Here is a 25,525-nt window from a genome sequence, read left to right as displayed (position 1 = left end):
GAGAGAAAGAAGCAAGTAGAAAAGACAGAGAAACAAAGAGAAAAGAGAGAGAGAGAGAGAGAGAGAGAAAGAAGCAAGTAGAAAAGACAGAGAAACAAAGAGAAAAGAGAGAGAGAGAGAGAGAGAGAGAGAGAGAGAAAGAAGCAAGGAGAAAATACAGAAAGAAGCAAGGAGAAAAGACAGAGAAACAAAGAGAAAAGATAGAGAGAGAAGCAAGGAGAAAAGACAGAGAAACAAAGAGAAGAGAGAGAGAGAAAGAAGCAAGGAGAAAAGACAGAAACAAAGAGAAAAGAGAGAGAGAAGCAGAGAGAAAAGGGAGAGAGAAGCAGAGAGAAAAGGGAGAAACAAAGAGAAAAGGGAGACAGAAAAGAGTTGGAAAACAGACGGAGAGAAGAAAACACAGAGAGAGAAGAGGAGAGAACAGGGACAAAGACAGAGAAAGAAGAGAAGAGGAGAGAACAGAGACAGAGTGAGACAGAGAGGGAGAAGAGACAGAGGGAGAGGACACAGAGAGAGAGGGAGAAGAGACAGAAAGGAAAAGACAGAGAAGCAACAAGAAGACAGAAGAAAATAAAACAGGAAGACAGAATGAGACAGGAAAAGGAGGGTGGGAGAACTGAAGAAGGACAGGAGTTAGAGGGAAAAGAAAGTGCTTAGGATTAGAGTGAAAGTGAAAACTGAGGGGTGGGGTGAAAAAGGAAAAGACTAAGAAAAAAAAAACAATCTGAGGAAAAGGAGAACACGGAGAGAAAAAGAAGCAAGAAGACTGAGATTGACAGTGATAAAGAAAACAGAAGGGTTAGAGATAGATGGAAGTTAAGTTAGAAATAGAACAGTAAAGTGAGGAGCAAAAGGAAGGAATACAGTGGAAAGAAATGACAAAACCACACCAAAAAAAGACAGGAGCCACAGTGGGGGAAGGAAGGGCAGGGGGTATCTTTATTAAGGGTGACTCAACTTTATTAAAAGAATGTTTTTATTTATACATCAGCAAAATACATGGAAACAGTGTATACAAATGCAAGTGCAGATACAATCCATAGACAAACTGGTAAAAGTCTAGTTTACATACAGAGCAATACAGGGCAATGCAGCATCTAAAGCAAATGCAATACAGAGCAATACAGAGCAATACAGGGCAATGCAGCAGCTAAAGCAAATGCAATACAGAGCAAGACAGAGCAATACAGGGCAATGCAGAGCAATACAACAAAATACAGCATTTAATGCAAATGCAATACAGAGCAATACACATATTAACACAAAGTGATGATGACCTTTTTCTATTGTCATTACAGGTTGATTTATTGTTACAGGAAACCCAAAACAACAAAAGCACACAAAAAACAACAACACCCATCTACCATTAACACCCCCTTCACATTACACACAAATTCACCATCACTGCCATCACAACTGCTAAATTACATCCCAGCAATCATTGCTCCCCGGGAACATGGTTCCCGGGAGCCTCAAAAAATATCCTCCTGCCTGACGAAAACCCCGGTCCCTGGACGGTCCGCGCCCAAACTTTGGCGATGAACGTCGCCTCGCTGACCGACCGGGACCCGGGAAAAAAAAACCCAGCCGGGGGGAAAAAAAAAAAACCCCCCGGCTGGGGATTTTTTATTCTAAATTTAAAAATGAGTTGAAAAACCTGAAAAGCAAAAGTCATACAAGGTTACAACCCTAGAACCCTTCAACACGCACACACTTGCTTCAGCTTACACACAAACCCACACTAAATCGGACCTCAACCGCTCTGCTAACCCCCGGCACGCACTCACCCCGCTCCTCGGGAACTTGGTTCCCAGGAACCCCCAAAAAAATCCTCCTGCCTGACGAAAACCCCGGTCCCTGGACGGTCCGCGCCCAAACTTTGGCGATGAACGTCGCCTCGCTGACCGACCGGGACCCGGGAAAAAAAAACCCAGCCGGGGGGAAAAAAAAAAAAACCCCCCGGCTGGGGATTTTTTATTCTAAATTTAAAAATGAGTTGAAAAACCTGAAAAGCAAAAGTCATACAAGGTTACAACCCTAGAACCCTTCAACACGCACACACTTGCTTCAGCTTACACACAAACCCACACTAGATCGGACCTCAACCGCTCTGCTAGCCCCCGGCATGCACTCACACCCTCCTCGGGAACATGGTTCCCAGGAGCCCCCAAAAAATCCTCCTGCCTGACAAAAACCCCGGTCCCTGGATGGTCCGCGCCCAAACTTTGGCGATGAACGTCGCCTCGCTGACCAACCAGGACCCGGGAAAAAAAAACCCAGCCGGGGGGAAAAAAAAAACCCTGGCTGGGGATTTTTTATTCTAAATTTAAAAATGAGTTGAAAAACCTGAAAAGCAAAAGTCACACACACAAGGTTAAATCCAGTCACCATGTGCTCACACACACAGACAGACACATGCTGTCACTCACGCTCTTCCCACTTACAGGCTTGGTGTGGCCCTTACTCGAGACGCTGAAGAACGCGGTTCAACACTTCTTCTGGCTGCCACTCCTTGACATCAAATGGTAGATTCTGGGGAAATCGGTAGCATGGAGGACCTGTGAGACGACAGGAAGCGGTCAATGAGTGGCTATCTGACAGCTAGGACTTGTCCCTGCTCTGACCAATAAATTTTCTACCCAAAACCCCATTAAAGACAAATGAACAGTAAAGTTTTTATAACTCTTCTACCTAACTGTGACTACATGCCAGGGCAGGGCACCTCCAAGCATAAGTGGTACAGTGTAAGTACATACAGTATAAACCAGCATAGGCACACACAGTGTAAGTACATACAGTATAAGCCAGCATAGGCACACGCAGTGTAAGTACATACAGTATAAGTACATACATTATAAACCAGCATAGGCACACACAATATAAGGACATACAGTATAAGCCAACATAGGTACACACAGTGTAAGTACATACAGTATAAGTACATACAGTATAAACCAGCATAGGCACACGCAATATAGAGTACATACAGTATAAGCCAACATAGGTACACACAGTGTAAGTACATACAGTATAAGTACACACAGTATAAACCAGCATAGGCACACACAATATAAGTACATACAGTATAAGCCAGCATAGGCACAAACAATGTAAGTACATACAGTATAAGCCAGGACTTGAGATAGCTCTCTGGAAGATTAATTCTTGAGCCCTATACCCCTTGGGAGAATGGAACGTAGAGAACTACTGCAGTCACGTGAGGAGGGTGTAAGACGCTCCCTCGGGAAGTCCAAGAGAATGGCGTGGAAAAAAAGGCACTACCAAAGCCGGTAGTGAGAAGGAAGACGGATGAGAACATCTTGTCCCTTTGAGACATTCCTGTCTCAAAGAGTAAAAATGTAAAGATGCCGGAATAAGGGATATCCGGAAAGGAACGTGACTAGAATATGGCCTACGTGGCACGGAATACTGCCGATAAAGCGTTGAGACGTAACAAAGGCCTGTGACACGTAAGACGATGGACACGGACTACATAACAAAGACACGGACGACATAACACGGACACGGACGACATAACACGGACACGGACGACATAACACAGAGACGAGTGACAACTGCCTGGCACTGCCCCCGTAGGGACCCAAGATTCCTAGAGCAAGGTGAGCCAGAGGCTGATGATGCCAAAGGAAAGGAAGCCCTAGGACGAGAGCACGTGATGATGAAATGTAACTCGTCAAAACAAGTTAGTGCCGAAGCAGTTAAGAGGATGCTCGAGAGGGGCGGCGAGCCTAGAGAAGGAAGCCGACTGCCGGGTGACCGTGGCCGTAGCTCCGGACCTGAAAGCGAGCTCCTCGGGGGAAAGATCCGTGACGACGTCGAGTCGAGGGAGGCGGACGACGCAAAGTTCCCGAGAATGTGGAGATGGGTCGGAACTGCCCTGCCCGGCAAAGGCTCTGGCGAGGCTGAGGGGAAACCCTCTCCCTTTACTTCCAGAGAGCCCACCCCGCTACAGACCTCTCCCCTAAGCTGACATCTGATTGCCTCCTGTGATAGTAAAGGCTATTCCCCTTCTCCCAACCGCTGGCCCCGACACTTAGCTTTTGGAAGATGAGAGGACAAAATCCATCCTCAGTCGGAAGTGGAGATGCTCTCCGTGTGTGCTTCGGTGCTGCCGTTTCCAAGCTTGGGCTACGAGCCTCCTCAGGGTACCTAAGACAAAAGAGAAAACGTGACTATTGCCCTCAACAACAGTAATCCCCGGGACTCCTCTGCACCACTGCCCCGGCTCACCTCAAATCTTGATTTGGCTCCGGAGGGTGCCCGGAAGAGACCTGCAAAGAGAAAAGGGACACGCTTAGCATGCTGCTGTGTAACGCTCACCTATGGGTCAGCCTGCCTAAACTCCGACTCACCTGCCCTCCTCTGTTCCTTGGCGTGCCTAGGGCAGCGACAGCACCTGCAAAGAAACAAATCAGAAAAGCATGCTGAGATACTGTGAAAACACAACCTCCCAAATCTGACAAGGATGCCACACCGATACCTTAAGCTCTCACCCACCTGGCATAGGCGTGCTCGGCCAGGAGAGATGGCAAGTGGACCACCTAAAATAAAAAAACAAGAGGAGATGCTTAGAGCTGAACCAAAACTGAGACCTCAGCCATAACAACTGCTTCTGTACGCTATTCAATGCTCACCTCGCCCACTGGGCCTTGACTGCTGCTCTTGGCCTTGACTTCCTAAAAAGAGAGACAAAGAAAAATGCTGTAACAGCGACCATTTACGTTTCCTCTGCAGAGAAAAACAGTGACTCACCTGCTCGGGGCAATCCCCACACCCGGGATGGGGGGCTCTGCCCTGGATTTTGTCCTTCTGCATCTAAAAGAAAGTTAGGACAAAAGTCAAAGGGCTGCAGGATAACTTAAGAGCTCCAGATATCTTGTGTCCATCTACAAATCCCACCTAGAGTCCAACTACACCCCACATTACAAACTTCAAGTCCCCGGGACTTCTCCTATTGCACCAGGCTATGCGGCAGGGCAGAGCAGCTCCGGCACAAATGTGTGCAGACACCCGTGACACGGGACAGACGGGACGTGACAGACAACGGGGACACAACACGGACAGAAATCCCCTGGCAGGGAAAATGGCTGCGAGGACTGAAAGAATGCAAAAAGAGATGACCAAGGGGAGACCGATGGTGAGCTGATGAGGCTCAGAGAAACCTGGAGGAAGAAGATGCTAACTGAATGATTTATTCCAAGAACTGCAAAGATGGATGCCCGAGAATCCTACGGCCAGAAGCCTCTACCTGCCCTCACCTTCTCACAAGTCCTAGTCCGCCATAATGGATCCTGGCGGGGCAGAGCTGTCCATACAGCTCAGAACAAGACCTGAAAAGACATCCGACCGGATGCTTCTAAAGAGACAAGAGAGTCTGATGCCTGTCTGAGCTCCTGAGTCCAAAGTTCTATGGCCTGGGTGCCAGGCCGAGGAATGCAGAGATCGCAGATGCTAACAATGATGCCAGGGTTTCTGACAGGCCCCTCCAAGGCCTAAGGTAAAGGACATGACATATGCAAACAACACATAAAACACAAAAGACAAGTGACACGATACACACCGGGACTGCTCTGCCCTGCTCACCTCAGCACTGTGATCAAAAGTCAGGCTTTGCTTTTATGGGGCCTAAGGGGCTGCTTCATGGACACCCCCCCACCTCCAAAGTGGACTCAAAAACCCCTCCCAGTAATTCCCAAACCAGCACCCTGCTTTCATCCCCTCTGTGGGTCGTGGCCCTCTACTTATCTCTCGCACAGCTGGGGATGCCGGTCTCGGCTGCGAAGAAAGGCCACCTCGCCAGCCAGGAAGGTCCTGCTGGCACCGGGCTGGTGTCTCTTAGACAGCTGTATTAAAGAAAACCAAACATCAGTGCCCGATCTTGGCAGCCCCTCGGCCAAAACCCCACAAGTCTGCTACTCACCCTTCTCCTAAGAACGCTCAGCTGCTCGGGCCGCACGCTTCGGGCATGCTCAGACACCGAGGCCGTCGTCACAGGGGGTGCCTGGGCTAAGAGGAGATGAGGTGATTTGGCATGGCTGAAACCTGAGGGGACCCTCGTTCCTCCTCCCTACTTCCCTACTCACTGCAACTCCTTGGCAGCTGCTGAAGGCCACCTGAATGGCACCTTTAAATAGAAGAGTTCAGGGCTTCATCACCAGGTCCTGTAATGCATCCACAGGGCTCACACGTGCAGGGAACCTGGTGCATCAGCCAGCTGGTGACGGGGGCTTGGCAGGCTCCGAGTGGATTGCCTAAAGCACAAAAAAGAGAATGGAAGCTTAGAGCAGCACCAGAAACTGAGACCTGAGCAATAACAGCTACTTCTCTCCACTGCTCACCTTGACTGCTGGTATCCAGATTTACTTCCTAAAAAGAAAGACAAAGAACAGAGCTGTAACTCAGTCATCATTTACACTTCTGCTGCAGAGACAAATGGTGCCTCACCTGCTCGGGGGAAACCACTCACCCGGGATGGGGCCTTCTGGCACACATTTAATCCATCCGAATCTGAAAAAAAAGTTAGGACAAGAGTCAAACTGTTGCAGGATAACTTAAGAGCTCCAGATATCTTGTGTCCATCTAGAGTCCAACTACACCCCACATTACAAACTTCAAGTCCCCGGGACTTCTCCTATTGCACCAGGCTATGCGGCAGGGCAGAGCAGCTCCGGCACAAATGTGTGCAGACACCCGTGACACGGGACAGACGGGACGTGACAGACAACGGGGACACAACACGGACAGAAATCCCCTGGCAGGGAAAATGGCTGCGAGGACTGAGAGAATGCAAAAGGAGATGACCGAGGGGAGACCGATGGTGAGCTGATGAGGCTCAGAGAAACCTGGAGGAAGAAGATGCTAACCGAATGATTTATTCCAAGAACTGCAAAGATGGATGCCCGAGAATCCTATGGCCAGAAGCCTCTACCTGCCCTCACGTTCTCTCGAGTCCTAGTCCGCCATAATGGATCCTGGCGGGGCAGAGCTGTCCATACAGCTCAGAACAAGACCTGAAAAGACAGCTGACCGGATGCTTCTAAAGAGACAAGAGAGTCTGATGCCTGTCTGAGCTCCTGAGTCCAAAGTTCTATGGCCTGGGTGCCAGGCCGAGGAATGCAGAGATCACAGATGCTAACAATGATGCCAGGGTTTCTGACAGGCCCCTCCAAGGCCTAAGGTAAAGGACATGACATATGCAAACAACACATAAAACACAAAAGACAAGTGACACGATACACACCGGGACTGCTCTGCCCTGCTCACCTCAGCACTGTGATCAAAAGTCAGGCTTTGCTTTTATGGGGCCTAAGGGGCTGCTTCATGGACACCCCCCCACCTCCAAAGTGGACTCAAAAACCCCTCCCAGTAATTCCCAAACCAGCACCCTGCTTTCATCCCCTCTGTGGGTCGTGGCCCTCTACTTATCTCTCGCACAGCTGGGGATGCCGGTCTCGGCTGCGAAGAAAGGCCACCTCGCCAGCCAGGAAGGTCCTGCTGGCACCGGGCTGGTGTCTCTTAGACAGCTGTATTAAAGAAAACCAAACATCAGTGCCCGATCTCGGCAGCCCCGCAACCAAAACCCCACAAGTCTGCTACTCACCCTTCTCCTAAGAACGCTCAGCTGCTCGGGCCGCACGCTTCGGGCACGCTCGGACACCGAGGCCGTCGTCACAGGGGGTGCCTGGGCTAAGAGGAGATGAGGTGATTTGGCATGGCTCAAACCTGAGGGGACCCTCGTTCCTCCTCCCTACTTCCCTACTCACTGCAACTCCTTGGCAGCTGCTGAAGGCCACCTGAATGGCACCTTTAAATAGAAGAGTATAGGGCTTCATCACCAGGTCCTGTAATGCATCCACAGGGCTCAAAAGTGCAGGGAACCTGGTGCATCAGCCAGCTGGTGACGGGGGCTTGGCAGGCTCCGAGTGGATTGCCTAAAGCACAAAAAAGAGAATGGAAGCTTAGAGCAGCACCAGAAACTGAGACCTGAGCAATAACAGCTACTTCTCACCACTGCTCACCTTGACTGCTGGTATCCAGATTTACTTCCTAAAAAGAAAGACAAAGAACAGAGCTGTAACTCAGTCATCATTTACACTTCTGCTGCAGAGACAAATGGTGCCTCACCTGCTCGGGGGAAACCACTCACCCGGGATGGGGCCTTCTGGCACACATTTAATCCATCTGAATCTGAAAAAAAAGTTAGGACAAGAGTCAAACTGTTGCAGGATAACTTAAGAGCTCCAGATATCTTGTGTCCATCTAGAGTCCAACTACACCCCACATTACAAACTTCAAGTCCCCAGGACTTCTCCTATTGCACCAGGCTATGCAGCAGGGCAGAGCAGCTCCGGCACAAATGTGTGCAGACACCCGTGACACGGGACAGACGGGACGTGACAGACAACAGGGACACAACACGGACAGAAATCCCCTGGCAAGGAAAATGGCTGCGAGGACTGAGAGAATGCAAAAGGAGATGACCGAGGGGAGACCGATGGTGAGCTGATGAGGCTCAGAGAAACCTGGAGGAAGAAGATGCTAACCGAATGATTTATTCCAAGAACTGCAAAGATGGATGCCCGAGAATCCTACGGCCAGAAGCCTCTACCTGCCCTCACGTTCTTTCGAGTCCTAGTCCGCCATAATGGATCCTGGCGGGGCAGAGCTGTCCATACAGCTCAGAACAAGACCTGAAAAGACATCCGACCGGATGCTTCTAAAGAGACAAGAGAGTCTGATGCCTGTCTGAGCTCCTGAGTCCAAAGTTCTATGGCCTGGGTGCCAGGCCGAGGAATGCAGAGATCGCAGATGCTAACAATGATGCCAGGGTTTCTGACAGGCCCCTCCAAGACCTAAGGTAAAGGACATGACATATCCAAACAACACATAAAACACAAAAGACAAGTGACACGATACACACCAGGACTGCTCTGCCCTGCTCACCTCAGCACTGTGATCCAAAGTCAGGCTTTGCTTTTATGGGGCCTAAGGGGCCACTTCATGGACGCCCCCATCTCCAAAGGAGACTCAAAAATCCCTCCCGGTGGGTCCCTACCCTGCGCCCCGCTTTCATCCCCTCTGTGGGTTGTAGCCCTCTACTTATCTCTTGGACATCTGGGGATGCAGTCCGTGTCAGGTGCAAAAGAAGGCAGCCTCAACATCTGGGAAGTTCCTGCTGGCACTGTTGTTCAACAACTCCCTGTTGTTTCTTAGTCAGCTACATGAAAGAAATGCAAATATTAATGCATGATCAATGCAGCACACTGGCCAAAACCCAACAATTCTGCCACTCACCGTTCTCCTAAGAATGCCCGGCTCCTGGGGCCGCACCCTTCGGCCGCGCTCCGAGGCTGATGAAAACACAGGAACGGATGCTTAGAGTTGCACCGGAAAGTGAGACTGGAGCAATAACAACTGCTTCTGTACCCTACTCAATGCTCACCTTGCCCACCTCACCTTGACTGCTGATATCCAGCTTTACTTCCTAAAAAGAAAAAGAACAGAGCTGTAACAGAGTCACACTTTACACTCTCCCTGCAGAGACAAACGGTGACTGACCTGCTCGGGGGAACCTCCTCACCCAGGATGGGAGGATGGATTTTGCCCTGGATTTTATCCTTCTGCATCTGAAAGAAAGTGAGGACAAAAGTCAAAGGGCTGCGGGATAACTTCACAGCTCCAAACATCTTCTGTCTATTTAGGAATATCATCTAGAGTCTGGCAGCACCCCACAAACTGCAAGTCCCTGGGACTTGTCCTCTTGCAGCAGGCTATGCGGCAGGGCAGGGCAGAGCAGCTCCGGCACAAATATGTGGGGACACCCATGACACGGAACGTGACAAACAGGGGGACAAACAACACAACACATCATGCTTGTGGTGAGGGTCTTGAGGGGAAAAGGCAAAAGGGACCCCAAAGACACACTAGGTAACACGGTACACCGGACAACACCATGTGGCCGGAACTGTTCTGCACTGCCCGCCTGAAAGCTGCCATCAAAAGTAGAGCCTCTCCCTCTAGCTGTCCTAAGAGGCCCCTTGGAGAAGATTACTTTTCCCTCTGCTAATTTTTAAATCTTTCCCAGGAACTCCCAACCCAGTAGTCTCCCATCATCCCATCTCCAGGACGTGGCCCTGACTTATCTTTTGGATGATCGGTGATGTGGACCCACATGGCACCTGAAATGAGTCTGCCTCGGAGAGCCCCATGATTGCCTGTTAGCCTCTCGGTCAGCTACAATAAAGAAAACCAAAACCAAAGTATGAGTACAGAGTTATGTGGGCCAAATCCCAGCGAGTCAGCTACTTGCCCTCTCCTGAGTGTGCCTGGCTCCTTCAGGCTCCAGCTTCATCCTGATTCCAAGGCTGTGGCCATTATTATGAGTAGCACCTGGGTAAGAGAAAGGCAAAGTTAAATGGCATTCCTGTGAGTGCAGTGGATGACCTTGTGTGCTGTAAGATGTGTGAATGCCTCTGATCGGCTTCTAAAAGGCCTTGGGTGGGGGGCTCAAATAAACACCCTTTCTGACCCTGCTGCCTTCAAATCCACCCCCCCAACAATAACTCCTAACTGGATACCTGCTCACCCTCCCTCTCCTAGTCACAATCCTCAACTCACCTGAAGCCTCAATCTCAAACATCATCTTGGACACTGGGCAGATTCCCAGATTCCTCTTGTGACATGATGAATCTGCTGAAAAAAGCATTGAAGTTGACACAACCTGGAGCCTCTGGAAGCTATGCTCTTCCTAAAAAAAATACAAAACAAAATAAGAACAAAACAGGAAATTATAAATGCACTTTACCACCCCTAAACACAAAACCCAAAATTGTGAACTTAAATACTCCCTGTATTCTATGCTGTTTTCTTCACAGTATCTTCAAAGCCTCTGTTGCTTTAGATACCCAGAAACACCTGCTGAAAACAAGCTGAGATAAGCTGAAAGAGCCTCTTGACTGAAATGAGAAGAGAGCTCTGATCCTAGGACATCCCAGAGAGGGAATGAACCCCCTCAGCAAAAGCTGGGGTTAATATACCCCTGATGGTGCCCGCCTCTCGTTCCCATGGCACCCAGGAAAAGGGAGGGGGCTGATCCCACTGGGCATAAAAGCCCTCAGAGAAGCTACAGCTGTTTGGCTCCTCTGACTCAAATTCAAGGGGAGCAAAGGGCTTGTTATAGAAGAAAACTCTTCTGAAAAATAACAGCACTTTCTTTTTTGCAACAACTACTTGGAGTAAAAGGGCAGGAAACTGGTAAGAAATAAAACTTTCTGTTTAGGGAGCATAACTACATAAATTGGCTAATTTGCTGTGAACTTACATAATTATTCCTTAGTGGCTCTTAAGTACTACTTCATGTGTGACTGAGCCCGGTGGAGAAGAATGCTTATGATATGAATTGTCTAAGTCTCCTTGGGACATCTAATTAGGCCTATCTACATTATAAGTAAAAATAAGAAAAATAAAAGCTTCCCAGGCAGTGTAAGGGTTAAGTGCGTGCCAGGCTCACCCTGCTCTGAGATACTTGGTCCTATGGCACAGAAAGAAGGGCCCTGAAATGTAGTTTTAAACCCTTAAAATGCTGAAAAAGGCAGAACTTCCTTCCAGTGCACCCCTTAAACAGAGGAAATGGGACAGCTACCTCTACTGAAACTAATACAATGGCAAATAAATAGCTTCTGCCCTTTAATTTACTCTCCTTAAGTACTGGGAAAAGAAGGGTTTTCCTCACTTTAAACCTCTCCAGTGATGAAAAAAGAGGGATTTTTCCCTCAGTTCAAATTCTTATGGAGGGATAGCTGGGCTTCTCCCTCAATTTAGGCCGCAGGACAACAAAAAGGGGGCAGCTACCCTTAATTCAAACCCATAAGAAACATTGTCAAGGTTTTCCCCTTCTACTTAAACTGGAAAATAATAGAAAATGAGGACTCCCTGTCAATTAATACCCCGAACAACATAGAAAAGGCAGGGATTCTTTCAACTGAGACCATTAAAATTGCAGGGGAAGCAGAGTCCCTCCCAGTTTGAACACAAAAAATAAAGGAAAAGGAAGCTTTTTCCCTTTTTTCTAAACCCTTTTTCTCCTAATAACCCCTCTCCTTTCTGGGAGTGCTGTGGAGGGTCTGGGGGCTCTGGGGAGGGACTGGCACAGTAAAAGGGGAAAGTTGAAAGCTCTCTCCTGGAACCCCACATGCTGCCTGGCCTGCTCAGATGCTGCCCCTTGGCAAAAGGGCTCTTCCCTTGGCATTTTCTCAAAGTGATGCTCCGTGCCCAGGTGGGTCCGGCTGCTCCCTAGTCCGTGCTGGATGCTCCGACCGTAGTTCCTGGAGGGACCCTTGGGATGCCCCTGTTAGCCCCTCTGGACTAGCAGCTCCCTGTGCGGGTGTGCCTGGGTAACCCTCTGAAAGCAGCTGGGCACACGGGGGGCTGCTAGACCTTGGAGTGGGCTTGAGGTGAAGAAAGGTCCTGTGAGGAGTTCCTTCCGCTGCACAGCCCTTCGTCTGCCCCTTAAACCATGGGCTGCCAGACTTTCCTTTCTAAGGAAATTAACCGTCTTTCCTCTCTGTGTGCCCGTGGCCGAAACTGCGATTCGGCCTCCAAAACCGCAGAGAACGATTTCTCACGGGCCGCGGCTGCCGACGCCGAGAACTCTTGCCGCCCTTGGAGTGCCACGTGCCTCCTGCGAATGGACGTCGACGCGCAGCGGGGGTGAGTTTGGCTTTACAGGGAAGAGGGCCGGCGCAGGATTTCTCCGGGAGCAAAGCTGCCCCCGCCGAGAGCTCGCGCTGCCCTGGTAGTGCCGAGCTCCTCCTGCAAACTGGCATCAGGAGACGCAGGGGGTGAGATTTCTGTGCAGAAGTTCTCCCAGACCAAAGCTGACAGCATCTAACCGTAACCACAACAACTTCGCTGGGTCTAAAACTTACAACCTTCGAACTGGCAGCGTGGGACCCGACCCGCTGTGCCGCCGCTGGCCCCTTGCTAAAGCATTCCACTGCAGTCCTAAAACTCTGCCTTTTCTGAGGGTGTTTTCTCTGACCCTGACCATAATCCTCCAAATATGCTAAAGACTCATAAAATGGCTTTGAAAAAGCCCCAACAATACCCTAAGAAGTCCCAGAAAAGTCCCTTCCAAAATCTCCTAAATACCTTTAAAAGTCCTGGAAAAAAAGCCTCACAAAGACATGCTCAGTCTCCGAACTCTACCTCTTGCTGTCTAGCCCACAGATGTCGTCCCTACCTTTTTGCAGTGGGTCTGTTGTCCTCTGAGGGTTCTGTCGTTGTGCTGCTGTGTGAGGGTTGCTCTCTGGTCTCGCTGTTAGGGTTGCTGCGTTGTGCTGCTGTTGGGGGAAAAGGCTGTTTTTAGGGGGGCTGCTTAGGCTGAGGTTAGGGCTGGGGTGAGGGGTGGTACAGCTGTACCGTGCACCCCTGATCTCCACTGGACTGTCCAGCCCTCAAGCCCTCTCCCTTTACCCCTCAACTGGTCCCTCTGCCCCCCAGCCCTCAGCTCCTGTGTGTCACCCTTGACCCCTCTCCTTTGCCCCTCAGCCCCCAGCTTCTCTGTGTCACCCTACAGCTGCCCCTGCCACCCTCAGCATCTCTGTGTGTCACCCGCTGTCCCCTCTCCCTCTTCCTCCCTCAGCTCCCAGCCTCTGTCACCCTCAAGCCCCCAAAGTGCCCCTCGAGCTGCCCCTCAGCCTCTATGTGTTGTGCCATGAAAAGACCCTAAAAAAACCTAAAAATTCCCTGAAAACCTCCTGATCTTCAAAATGTCCTAAAAACCCCATGAAAACCTAAAAACAGCCTCAGAATGCTGTTAGAATACACTGGAAATATCTTACTTTTAAAAAACCCCTAAAAATCCCCAAAGAACCTTTAGAAATTCCTAAATATACCCCTAATAGTCCAAAAAGAGCTCAAAAAATACCCCAAAAATCCTTAAAATGCCCTGATAAGACCCTAAAAAAGCCTAAAAATTCCCTCAAAAACCCTAAAAATACCCTAGCCCTAAAAAGTTCTCCACATACCCTCAATAGTCCTAAAAAACCCCCAAGAACACACAAATCCCCCCCCCCAAACAATTCTTAAAAGTACTAAGAAAGCCCTTAAAATATCCTAACAAAATCTTTTAAAAGCCCTGAAAAAGCCCTAAAAGTATCCTAAACGTTACCAGAAAATTCCTGGAAAACTCCTCCAAAAAAGCCCTAAAACATCCTTTTAAAGCCATGAGAAAAACCCTAAAAAAAACCCTAAAAAACTGCTCAGCCCCCAACTCCTACCTGTCACTCTCTAGACCACAAACATCATTGCTACCTTTTTTTTAGGGTTGCTGTCTGCAGCTGCTGGGAGAGTTCTGGGGCTGCCCCGGCTTTGGGGTTATTGCCTTGTGCTGCTGTTGGGGAAAACTGGGGTCCTAGGGGTGCTCTTTAGGGTGACCTTGGGGTTGGGTTGAGGGCTGCTGCACCTGTACCCTGACCCTACCTGGTACCCTGTGTCCTTTGTACCCCTAACCCTCGGTGTGAGCTCTCCGTCTGTCAAGCCTCCCCCTCCTTGCCCCTCAGCCCGCAATGTCTGCGTGCCACCCCGAGAACTCTGACATTGTCCCTTGGCCCCCTGGCCTCCACCGTGCACTGTCCACCTGGTTAGAGGTGGTTATTAGGGTAAGGTTAGGGGTGGTGTGAGCGCTGGTTCACCTGTCACCCTCAAGCAGCCCCCACTTTGCCCCTCAAGGCATCTGCTCCCCCTCACCCTTTTCTTGTCACCCTGAAGCTCCCCGCTCTCAGCCTCTCAGCATCTCTGTGCCACCCTGGAGCCCCCCAGTTGCTCCTAAAGCCCCCTTCTGCCTCTCAGCTCCCCCCATCCTCTGTGTCACTCTTCAGCCCCCTCCCCTCAGCCCGCAGCCCCTTGTGACACCCTGCAGCCCACAGACGTTGTCCCTGCCTGTCTCGCCTGGGTGTTGTCCTGCTGCGAGAGCTGCGCCGTCCTCTGAGGGTTCGGGCTCCTGCGTGCTGCTGGAGGGGACTCACGGGTGGGCGGTGGGTGAAGTAACGGATGGAGCGGGAAGTGTGCTGGGACGGGTTAAGGGCGGAGTGAGGGATGGAGCAAGGGCGGGCTGGAAAATAGAGTAGGGTTAGGGGCGGAGAAGGGGACGCAGCAGTAGGGGGCTGAGGTGGGGAGGTGAGTGTTAGGAGGAGGCGTAACTCCGTAACTCCAAGACCGAGTCTGCATCCAACGAGAACTCTGAGTGACCTGGGAGTGCCGAACGTCTTTGGCAAACTGATGTAAGGAAACTGGGGTGATGAGTTTTGTTTCCCGTGGAAAAGGGGTGGCATTTGTGTCCGTGGGCCTGCACCCTGCCCAGGACCTTTGATCTCGAGTGGGCTGCCGCCTCCTAAAATTCCAAACATCGCAGGTGAGACAGGGGATTGGAAATTTTACTTGGGGTAGAAACTGGATTTAGCTGAAGTCTGCTGGTGAAACTTGTGTAGTCTGTTAATCGGTGTGCTTACAAAAAGGCCTGCAGAGAGAAAAAAGGAAGTTTGAGGATTCTGTGGGAAAAAGAGAATCTGGGTTACGACCGAGTGCACGGCCTCGTCCCTGTGTGAGTAAAAGTTTGAGGTTTTGCCGGCAGCGTCGCCGAGTGCTGAGGGGTCCCCTGGTCTATAGGGCAACTCGGGAGGGTTTGCTTCAGGCTTTGCTCGTGAAAGGTGTGAGAAAAGCAAGCAGCTCTGAAGCAGATGAGCCCCCTCTTGCCTGTTGAAGTGTTGGATAAATCAAAGATAAACCTCAAGGTCCCTTCCCACCCAAACCATTCCGTGATTCTTTGCCCTGGAGGCAAGGGTGCACCTGTCACCGCATTTCTCTTCACAGAGAAAAGCAAGGCACAATTCTCCCCAAGAATATTTCTGGGATTCACGTTCTCTGAACCTCAGAGGAAGTAAAATCAATTCTTATCTCATTTACTGTGCCTGTGTTTGTGCCGAAGTAGAATGCAGCGTGGAGATTGTTTACCCAAAGTGATGGTGTTTTGTTTCCTTGGCCTGTCAGGGCCAAGTGTGTGTGCGTGTCGGGACTGTTGGGTGACGGTCATGAGTTGTGTGCAGGGTTGAGTACTTGGCAGATTCGGTTTAGTTGTAATGTAATATAGTATAATAAAGCAATTAATTAGCCTTCTGATAAGTCAGAATGCAGATTGGAAATATTTGCACATATGATATTAAAGGACATGTGAACCACCTTTCTGTGAGACAAAGACACAAGACTCGGCCCATCCCTAACTTAGGACACAGCTAAAAAATAATAGATAAAATAATTTTTAACCTATTTTTGAAGAACTCTCTAAAACTAATGGCAGATGATATAGCTATTTTATCTGGTAAGCTTCCGTGCAAAATTTCCTGCTGATGCTGGCTCGGACGGATGGAGATTTGGGAGGAGGGGGAAGAACAAAGTGCCAGGGGGCTTTATTGGATGAGCCTTGAAAGGTTTCTGCAAGCTTCTATTGCAAGGTTGATAAACCTTGTGTTTGTTAACTGCAGTTTTGCTCAGTGTTTTAACCCTGCTTTATCTCCTGTGGTCCAGATGACACATTTACACATCGTTAGAAAATTCAGTGGGATGCTCTTCAAACAACATGTGACTTTGCAGCAGTGAGGGCAGAAACTTGATGGTTTTACCTCAATCTATAGTTTTTCAATATTCCTATAGAAAGTGCTTTTCTGTGAAATGTCTACTTTGGTTAGATCATGCAAATTTAGTGCTGGCTGCTACTTCCATAAGATGAAGAGTAAGAATAACTCAGGAATGTTTCATCATTTGTCTCTGCACTGGTCAGAAATGGTAATTTGAGCTCAAATCTGTAGAAATTTAGCAAAAGAATTTGGACACTCAGAGGATAAAAATAGAAAAAAATGCATTGGAAGGATTTTTCCTGCTAGTGAGTGAGTTTCTACCTGTAGGAGCATCGGGGGGTAGCACGGTCGGGACGGATGGAGATGAGAAGTCATATTGCTATAAGCTGGGTGATATGGGGTAACCTTTAAATGAGGGCCGTCTTCTCCTAAGAAATCAAAAAAGTAACAGGTATCCATAGTTAATGAGCCTAGGATTTCTAGCTCTTGAAGGTCAGATTTATCAGCTTTAGAATTATCAATATAAGTTTGGTGTTTCCGGCTGGGAGTTGGAGATACGTGATGATCATCATATGGCCAACATTTATCAGGAGTAACATTATCAAGACCCTTTGGGAAAGGTACTCCAACTAGACAGGTTGAAAAAGGTTTGTCAGGGCTTGTGTCAGATAAACAGATGGTAGCGGAGCCTGCAGACCTGGCTAAAGCAACCCAGACGTTCGTTTTTGGTTGATTTACAGGTAAAGCTTCTGTTTGTGCTGCCTGTGCGACTGCTTGCGCTGTTTGAGCTGTAAGAGCCCTTTCAATTTTTTCTCCTAGAGTTTTTCCAAGTTCATTTGCCTGGATAATTGCCACTTGCTGTGGACTCCCAATTTTGTTACAGGCATCTATCATTTCAGGCACTGTGGGTTTTTCTTTTCCTAGGGCTTTGATAACTCTTTTACATTGTGCATTGCCATTATTTTCAATAATGTCCCGTATCATTATTGGGCAAGCTATATCATCGCCGCATTGTCTTTCTGCTCCTTGCGTTACCCACCCCACAAATGTGGTAAATGGTTCAGACAAGTCTTGCCTAATCATATTATAGGCTTTTTCAAAACTTCTTGCAGGCTGAATTTGCAAAAAGACTCTGCGAGCCATCTTTTTAATGTCATCTAACGCTGTTTTGGGTAAATTCACTCGATTATCACTCTGATCATCAGGAGGGTCACCAGTCAGCTTAGACATGACAAGGGTACGAAGGTCTGCATCGGTACTTTGTCTATAAGTGGCTAGTACCCCTGTAAGCAGTCTTTTCCATTTGAGTTCCCATAGCATATATTGTGAGTCTGTGAGAATTATACTAGCAAGATTTTTACAGTCATTTGGGGTGAGTGTACGTCCTTCCAGGACTATCCTTTTCAGCAGTTGCTTAAAATATGGGGAGCAGATACGACATCCCTTATTGCTTTTCGCAATTCTTTTATCTAATGAGGTGGGATAGCCACCCAGGTTCTAGGACAAGCGGCTTGCTCACTGAATGGCACAGGCATAGCTAGAGGATTTAGACTTTCTTCTTTGCAAATCTGGCCTCTGACTTCATCCTAGTCTGTTAGTTGAAAATTATCAAAAGATTTTTGTGAGTTTTCTAATTTGGGATTAATGCTGATGAATTTTCAGCGTTTAGTGTCTCTTTTTGGGTCAGAAATCTGTCCCAAACACTGGGGGGGCTCTGGAGCTGTTTGGGAACAGTTCTTTTTTGAAATTCTTTTGTGTTGGATCAAAGGGTTGGCATTTGCAGGGTAAAGACCCTGGAAATAATTTGGCAGATCAGGAAGCTAAGGATGCAGCAGAAAATGGAGCTGAAAGAGTTAATATTAACTCCAAATGAGGAAAAATTGGAAATTCCAAAGTTTAGGGAAGCAAAAAAAAAAAAAAGGAGAATTAAAAAAAGATAGGTGGCGAAAAAGATAAATGGGGGAAATAGAAACATCTTGATGGAAGACAGATAATAAAATGCTTACTAGGGAATAGCAGAGGACATGTATCAAAACGCCCAGTGGGATACTCAGGCTTTGTGTGATCATTTTTTTAAAGGAACTATGGATGCATTGCGATTTTTGGAGTAGAAAAACAAGTAACTGAAAGATGTATAATTTGCCAAAGGATAAATAAAAGGGTGGTGAGAAAAACAACGTGAGAAGGTCGTGAGTTAACTCGTCGACCATTTCAAAGTATCCAAGCAGAAGTTTGCTTTGGTAAACTCTGGATTTATTTGTAAAAACCGTTTAATCCAGGAAAAAAAAAAGGATATACCACATGCTGGGCAGGAGGGAGATTGTAAGAAAATAACGTTTTTAAAGGCAATAAAAGAAAAACGGTGAAAGTATAAGGCTGGGAAGGAAATATTACCTCATCCATTCCTGTTTGTTCCTCCACTCGTTCGCGGCTGCCCCAGCCCCTGTGCCGGCTCCGGCACAGTCCGTCTGTCCCGGTCCGTCTGTCCCGGTCCGTCTGTCCCGGTCCGTCTGTCCCGGTCCGTCTGTCCCGGTCCCGGCCGCCTGGCCCGCGGCCGCTCCGCTGGCCGTGCCGGCGGAAGGGGCGGGGGGTCCGTCCTGCCGTATGCACCGTGGGTACCGCGCTGACCGCACCGAGGGGGGGTCCCGTCTGTCCCATCCCCGGCTGCCCTGACTCTGCTCGGCTCCCGCCGCTGCAGCCGGGGTCAGTCCCGGCTTTGTCTCTGCCGGATCAGCCGCCGTGAGCCACGTGGGGCCGATCCACGCTGCAGCTCGGTCTGCACCGGAACAGCCCCTGGGGCGGTCCCGGCTGCAGACCCCGCCTTTGGAGGACCGAGACCCTGAGCTGTGCCGAGTTCCGCCGTCCCGCCCTGAGCTCCGTTCCCTTGGTAACCACAGCTCCGGCTGCTCAGGGGAACTCTCTAAAGGAATCACCTTATCGAAACACTAAAAGTTCAGGTAAAAGAAAGTCCTCTCCTGATTCATCCTAAAAATACGGGAGAAAAGCTATAGAAGATAAAAATCCAAAAAGAATGGGATAAAGGGATTAGTCTATTTCCATTAAAAGAGGCTCCCATAGGAGGGGGCGGACCAGGGTTTGTAAATGCTCCTTTGACTTCGTCTGAGGTCTGAAATTTTAAGAAATAAATAAAAGGGATATTTGGAGGACCCCATAGGCATAGCTGAAGAATTAGACCAATTTTTAGGTCCAAACATTTATACTTCAGAAGAGATGTGGTCTGTAATGAAAATAATATTTTTCTCAGGAAGAAAGGCAATTAATCAGAGCAGCTGAAATAAAAGCTTAGGAAAAAAAATAATCTACGGGGACCCCCAGAGAAGACAAAATGCCAACTGTACCTCCTGAGTGGGGTAAAAATAACGAGGAGGGGAGTAAACACATGAATAATTATTGTAATTACATAATCAAAAGAATAAATGCGACAGCATATCAAAGGCGAAATGCAGGGGGAAAAAAAAGGTTTTTAAGGGACAGCTTTTCAAGGGGAAAGAAGAAACTGCAACTAAATAGATAAACGAACTTAAGAGAAATAGGAAAATGGTCCTAAGTAAGCAGAAGATCTGAAAATCTTTAAAGAGATGGGCACGGAGGAGGAATAGGGAGGTCATAAGCTCTAATTTTCTGGGGGGGACAAATACCATCTGGAGCCTGTGATAACTTTAAAAGTGGGTCCCCAGGAAGAAGAATTGGAATTTGTAACAGACACAGGGACAGAGAGAACCTGCCTGTTAAATATTCCAAAAAGTTATAGTGTGAGCAAACATATAGTGAAAGTAACAGGGGCAAAGAGGGAAAGTTTTACATTTCTCGTCATTAAAGATGTAGTAATTGAGGGACGAAACTAGAATTTGGATGGGAGATGTCTTATTGGTCCCAGGGGCAGGTAGCAATTTATTGGGAAGAGTCTTAAAAGTGCAATTAAGAATAAGAGTTTTATCAGAAAATGGGAAAATGACAGCTAGAGTTTTAAAATTATTTAAGAGAGGATGAAGAAAAAAAAAAAACAACAAAGAAGTTTGAAGTGGGGAAGGAAATAGGGGAAGATTAAATATCGACCCCATAAGGGTTACAATTGAGAGAGAAGATTGTCCCGTACGTGTACGTCAGTATCCTGTATCTTTAGAAGGACGGGAAGGTTTGAAGCCAGTAATAGAAGGACTAATAAAGGATGGGGCATTAGAACCTTGTATGTCTCCACATAATATCCCTATTCCCCCAGTAAAGTCTGATGGGAGTTATAGACTAGTACAGGATTTAAGGGAGGTTAATAAAAGAACTCAGACTCACTACCCAGTGGTAAAATATCTTAGACACTTAATAAATAGAAGTAGCTAGAAAACCAACCATGAGAAAATTGCAAGAATTTTATTCATTCTCCCTCCCTCTTCAAAGAGAGAGATCAGAAAATTACCTAGATTATTGAAATATTATAGATTGAGGGGTACACACAAGTAGCAAAATTTGTGTATGAAAAAAACGGACAGAAGGAGATGATATAAAACAGACCAAAGAAGATATTGTTAAATTAAAAGAGTTAAGCTAAAACTAGCCTAAGTACCAGCTTTAAGCTTACCTTTGTTAGAAAAGTCATTTATCATTTATACATAAATACAGAAAATGGAGTAGCTCATAAAATTTTAATTCAAGGCTAAGGAAGAATACAAAAATATCTAGTAGCTCATATATCAAAGATGTTGGACTCAGTAAGCCACAGCTAGCCAGTAGGTATTTAACAGCTACTGCTATCCTAGTAAAAGAAAGTTGTAAGCTTACTTTTGGAAGTAATTTAGTTAGGTTCAGTTCATACTGTCTGAAGTGTGTTGAATCAAAAAAAACGGGTAAGAAGAGAAGAAAGAGAGAAGTTGAGGTAGGGAGGTGGTTAGCAAACTCTGAGATGTTAGAATGTGAAGTGATGACATCTTGGTGCTAGAAGAGAGCAGAAGTGTGAATGCAGGGTTTTTGCATGAAAGGCAGGGAAGTGTCTTAACACACGGTTGTTAGGAGGTTATTCAATGCTGAACTGAGGTCCAGAAAGGGTTTAGCAGAACGGGCCCTCCTTGAAGGGAAAAGAGGAGAAGTTGACTAGAGAAAGGAAAAGAATGTCAGGAGCACCTGGGGACGCCAGGTTTGGGGTTGTCAAGGTTGGGAGGTGTCTGGCCGCTCCCTACGAGCAGCGGGGTCTCGGAGGCTGCGGCAGGGACCGATCCATGGAGGTGACCCGGCGGCGGTGCTGGCAGCAGAGGACACGGGTTTGCCGGCCAGGAGCAGGCTGGTAAGTAGGCCGAGAGAGAGAAGGAAAGAGAAAGAGAGAGAAGAAGAGAGAGAGAGGGCAAAAGGGACCCAAGGCTGCCCCCAGGGTCCCCATGCCCGTGGCTGCTCTCCCCTGCTCCGGCCCTGCAGCGAAGTGGCAGCACGGCATTGACAGCAAGGCCGTGAAAAGAGCGGGAGGGGGCTAGCACTAAAAGATAAAATCAAAGCAGAGATTGCTGACTCTCCAAACCTCACAAAGTGGTTTGTTTTTCTTAAGTAAAAAGGTTTTTGGTTTTTTCTTTTGTGTGTTTTGTTTGCTGTTAAAAAGAAGTTTGTTGGTTTTTTTTTTTTCCTGAAGAATGGGTTTGTAAGGCTAAAACAATTAAATGCTGCCCAAAAAGTAAAAAGCAATAGATGTGATACATCTCATGTTAAAATTGGTCTAGCTTTTCTTATTTAACTAACTGTAACTCACAAAAAGAAGAATTTGCCTCTGCAGCTATTAGCACAGCTGGATAGAAGAAGAAGAAGATGCTGCTGTGGAAAAAGCTTTTAGCTAAACCCAGAAAGTTTGGAAGAAGAGTGAATGGTAAAAGTTAATGCAGTATTATCTTTCTTTTATTACTATGCTATTAAGAAGTCCTTTCCAGGTACTACTGAAGCAACAATCAGAATCACAGAAAGAGGGTGAATTCATGCCAGCAGAATCAAAGGACTTGTGAAGAAACCTGAGGAATGGACTATCGCATTTAAACCAGGTGATACCAACCTGACTTTCCAATGGGGACTGAGTGGTAATAGTTTCAAAAAAGGCAAATGATCCAAGAAATGTACAAAGAACAACACTGAATTAAGAATTAAGACAACGCTTATACCACTGGTTTCAAGCACTGCCTGGTTTTATTCTGGTCATGCCTGAATAGAACATCTCCTTAGGGGAGGAATACTCCAGATAGAAGGATCAAGACTGTTTTTGTGTTCTGACCTTAGCCTGAGAATTGTACAGGGGAGAAGGGGAATTACCATTTCCATCAGTAAACTTTATTTGATTCATTCCAAGACTGGACATGCTAGCTGGGTTATAAGTAAATGCTTGAATTGTGAGAATAATTAGTATTGTAGTTCACAACATTTATGCACTTATTGCAAAAAGTGTTAAAGTAATAGCTTTGTGGATGGGAATTACTAGTGCCTGGTGAATGAGAGATAGCTAAAGAACGGTAAGAGACCACAGTTAAAGGGTGTCCAAACCAATTTGCCTGGAAATTATTTAAGAGAAAGTGACAAGGAAATAGAGGGCACGACCAGATTGGCCTCTGTATTTTGCCACCGAGAACATCAAATACACCTGCTGTGGGTTGCAACCTCACAGGCCTGGGAGGTGGGAGTATAAGGCATACTGGACCTCTGTTATTCCTGTTTCTGGCACTCATTTGTTCTCTTTTCCCTTTCGGGATACCAGCAAGATCGTGTCACAAATGCTGCAGAAAGCATCACGTGGAAAGAAACCAAAGTTCCTCTTTAATTACACACACCTATGTCAACAGCCACTGTTATAACCCATCCAAATTAAGAACCTGTAGGCAAAATGGAGTAAATTATTGGATTACAAGAAACTTAGGAAAAAGTGGTAATAGATTTGGAATTGAATGTCCAAAAGGAGAGAGAGGGATTTGTTTTACATTTAATCTTGACGGTTCGAGATTTGGTCAAAAAACAAATAATAAACGAAAAGGTAAAACCAGCACAGCAACTTAACTCTGTATTGACTCCAAATTATCTATTGAGTCGTATTACAAGACTCCAAGCAGTTATAGAAATGATAGCAAATGGAGCTGCCCAGGCATTGGAATTAATATAAAGTCAGCTAAGCCAAACAAAAACTGTAGGGTATCAGAATAGGTTGGCTTTACACTATTTATTGGCCAAAGAAGGGGGTGTTTGTGGAAAGTTTAATATATCAAATTGTTGAAAATTCATGAGCACAGAAAAGTGATTCTAGAAAAAGCAAAAGAAATCAAAGAAGAAAAAAATATATATGCATATAATAACCGAGGTACCGGTCCAAAAATTAGAAAACAATGTTAAAACCTAGCTGGTAGGGTAATGTATTAGAAGAAATTAAGATCTTTCATTTTATGTGTTGCAACTATTTTTATATTTCTTCCTTGTGTAAGCCCCTGTTTTATTTTGCCCGCATAGTCCAGAAGATGCAAGTAGATAAGAAATATTGCTCAAGCCAAAGGATTTACAAAGAATAAGAGTGGGGATTGTGGCAAATGCAGGTATTTTATGATTGGCTTTTTTAAAATATTAAAATGAATATTATATGTGTTGTGTTAGAAAGGAATGCTGTATTAATTCTCTTAAGTAGTGTGTTAAATATAGTTTTAGGTTATAAAAACTGTTAAAATAGAAACGATGCTATGTAAGATACTTTTTTTAAAGAAAGGACTTGCAGCAAGATAGCGGCCACAGGACACCTGGATCTTTCAGAGAAAAAGAATTTATATATATTGCCCTCTTATCAGAAGAAACAAACTTCTTCCTGCCTCCAAGGCGCTGTTAGGATTAGAAGGAAGAAGTGGATGATGACCAGACAGAATCCTGTGTTTGAATGGAATTTATGCACCATGTATGAAGTGTATGACTATGCAACAGGCTATTGCTTTTAAGGGTTAATCCTTTGTTAACGGGGGTCCTTTTTCGGGCTCGTGCTGCCCAGAAAAAGGTACCCGGACGTCCGTAACTCTTTGTTTTTGTTGTCTCATATTGTCCTAATTCAAATTGTCCAAATTATTATTACTCTAATTGTATGACTATTTTTATAACCATTTTATTACTATTAAACTTTCAAAAATTTGAAAAGCAAGTGATTGGCGTTTTTCACACCAGTCTGTTAGGTGAAAATTATCAAAAGATTTTTGTGAGTTTCCTAATTTTGGCATTAATGCTGGCGAATTTTCAGGGTTTACTGTCTAATTTTGGGTCGAGAAATCTGTCCCAAACACTGAGGGGACTCTGGAGCTATTTGGGAACAGTTCTTTTTTGAAATTCTTTTGTGTTGGGATCCAAGGGCTGGCATTTGCAGGAGCAAAATAATTCTCTGTCTGTCCTGTATTTATTAAAGCAGCTGTCATATTCCAACCTCCTCCTCGTCGCAGTTTGTGTGCATGGATGTGGCTGTGCAGACGAATCGTGACACAAAGTAGTCCCACTGGGTGCTAGGAGTGTGGAAGGCGAAAACGCAGAGGCACACCAGGTATCGGTTGCTCAGGGTTACGCGCTGCAGAGGGATCTCTCGGTGCCCGGCAGAGGGAGAGACGCGGAAGGATAGGTGCAAGGCGCTGCAGTTTTCGCCTGCTGTGGTGCCGTGTATAGACGCAGTGGCGGCAGAAGTGGCGTGACAGGGCACAGGGATGCCGGCTGTGGCCGGACAGCGGCACGCAGCGGCTCGGAACCGGGACCGGGCTGTGTCAAAGCTGCGGCAAACGCAGTGGGGGGTGGCGGCGGGGCCGTGGAGATAGAACTGCGCATGCGTGCGGCTGATCCCGGAAGCAGTGCTGTGGTTCAATGAGTCGGCGCGGAGTGATATCGCTGGT

At 47.0% G+C, this 25,525-nt stretch overlaps 1 protein-coding gene across 1 annotated transcript; it reads right to left on the bottom strand.

Moving 5' to 3' along the window:
* Nucleotides 1–912: 912 nt before the first annotated feature.
* On the bottom strand, nucleotides 913–10,663 carry LOC136563287 (uncharacterized). The gene is made up of 12 exons (XM_066560568.1): nucleotides 10,639–10,663; nucleotides 10,331–10,410; nucleotides 10,117–10,254; nucleotides 8,040–8,067; nucleotides 6,360–6,387; nucleotides 6,207–6,272; nucleotides 4,774–4,836; nucleotides 4,656–4,697; nucleotides 4,519–4,562; nucleotides 4,374–4,417; nucleotides 4,252–4,292; nucleotides 913–4,170 (listed from the first exon to the last, which is right to left on the bottom strand). The coding sequence occupies exons 1-12, from the start codon at nucleotides 10,661–10,663 to the stop codon at nucleotides 3,945–3,947; spliced, it is 825 nt and encodes a 274-aa protein (XP_066416665.1). The 3' UTR covers nucleotides 913–3,944.
* Between the last annotated feature and the right edge of the window lie 14,862 nt (nucleotides 10,664–25,525).

The sequence above is a fragment of the Molothrus aeneus genome, chromosome 16, assembly GCF_037042795.1.
Source record: "Molothrus aeneus isolate 106 chromosome 16, BPBGC_Maene_1.0, whole genome shotgun sequence".
NCBI classification, from domain to species: Eukaryota; Metazoa; Chordata; class Aves; order Passeriformes; family Icteridae; genus Molothrus; species Molothrus aeneus.
The sequence above is the reverse complement of the archived record's forward strand: the minus strand, read 5'-3'. Positions and strand labels throughout refer to the sequence as shown.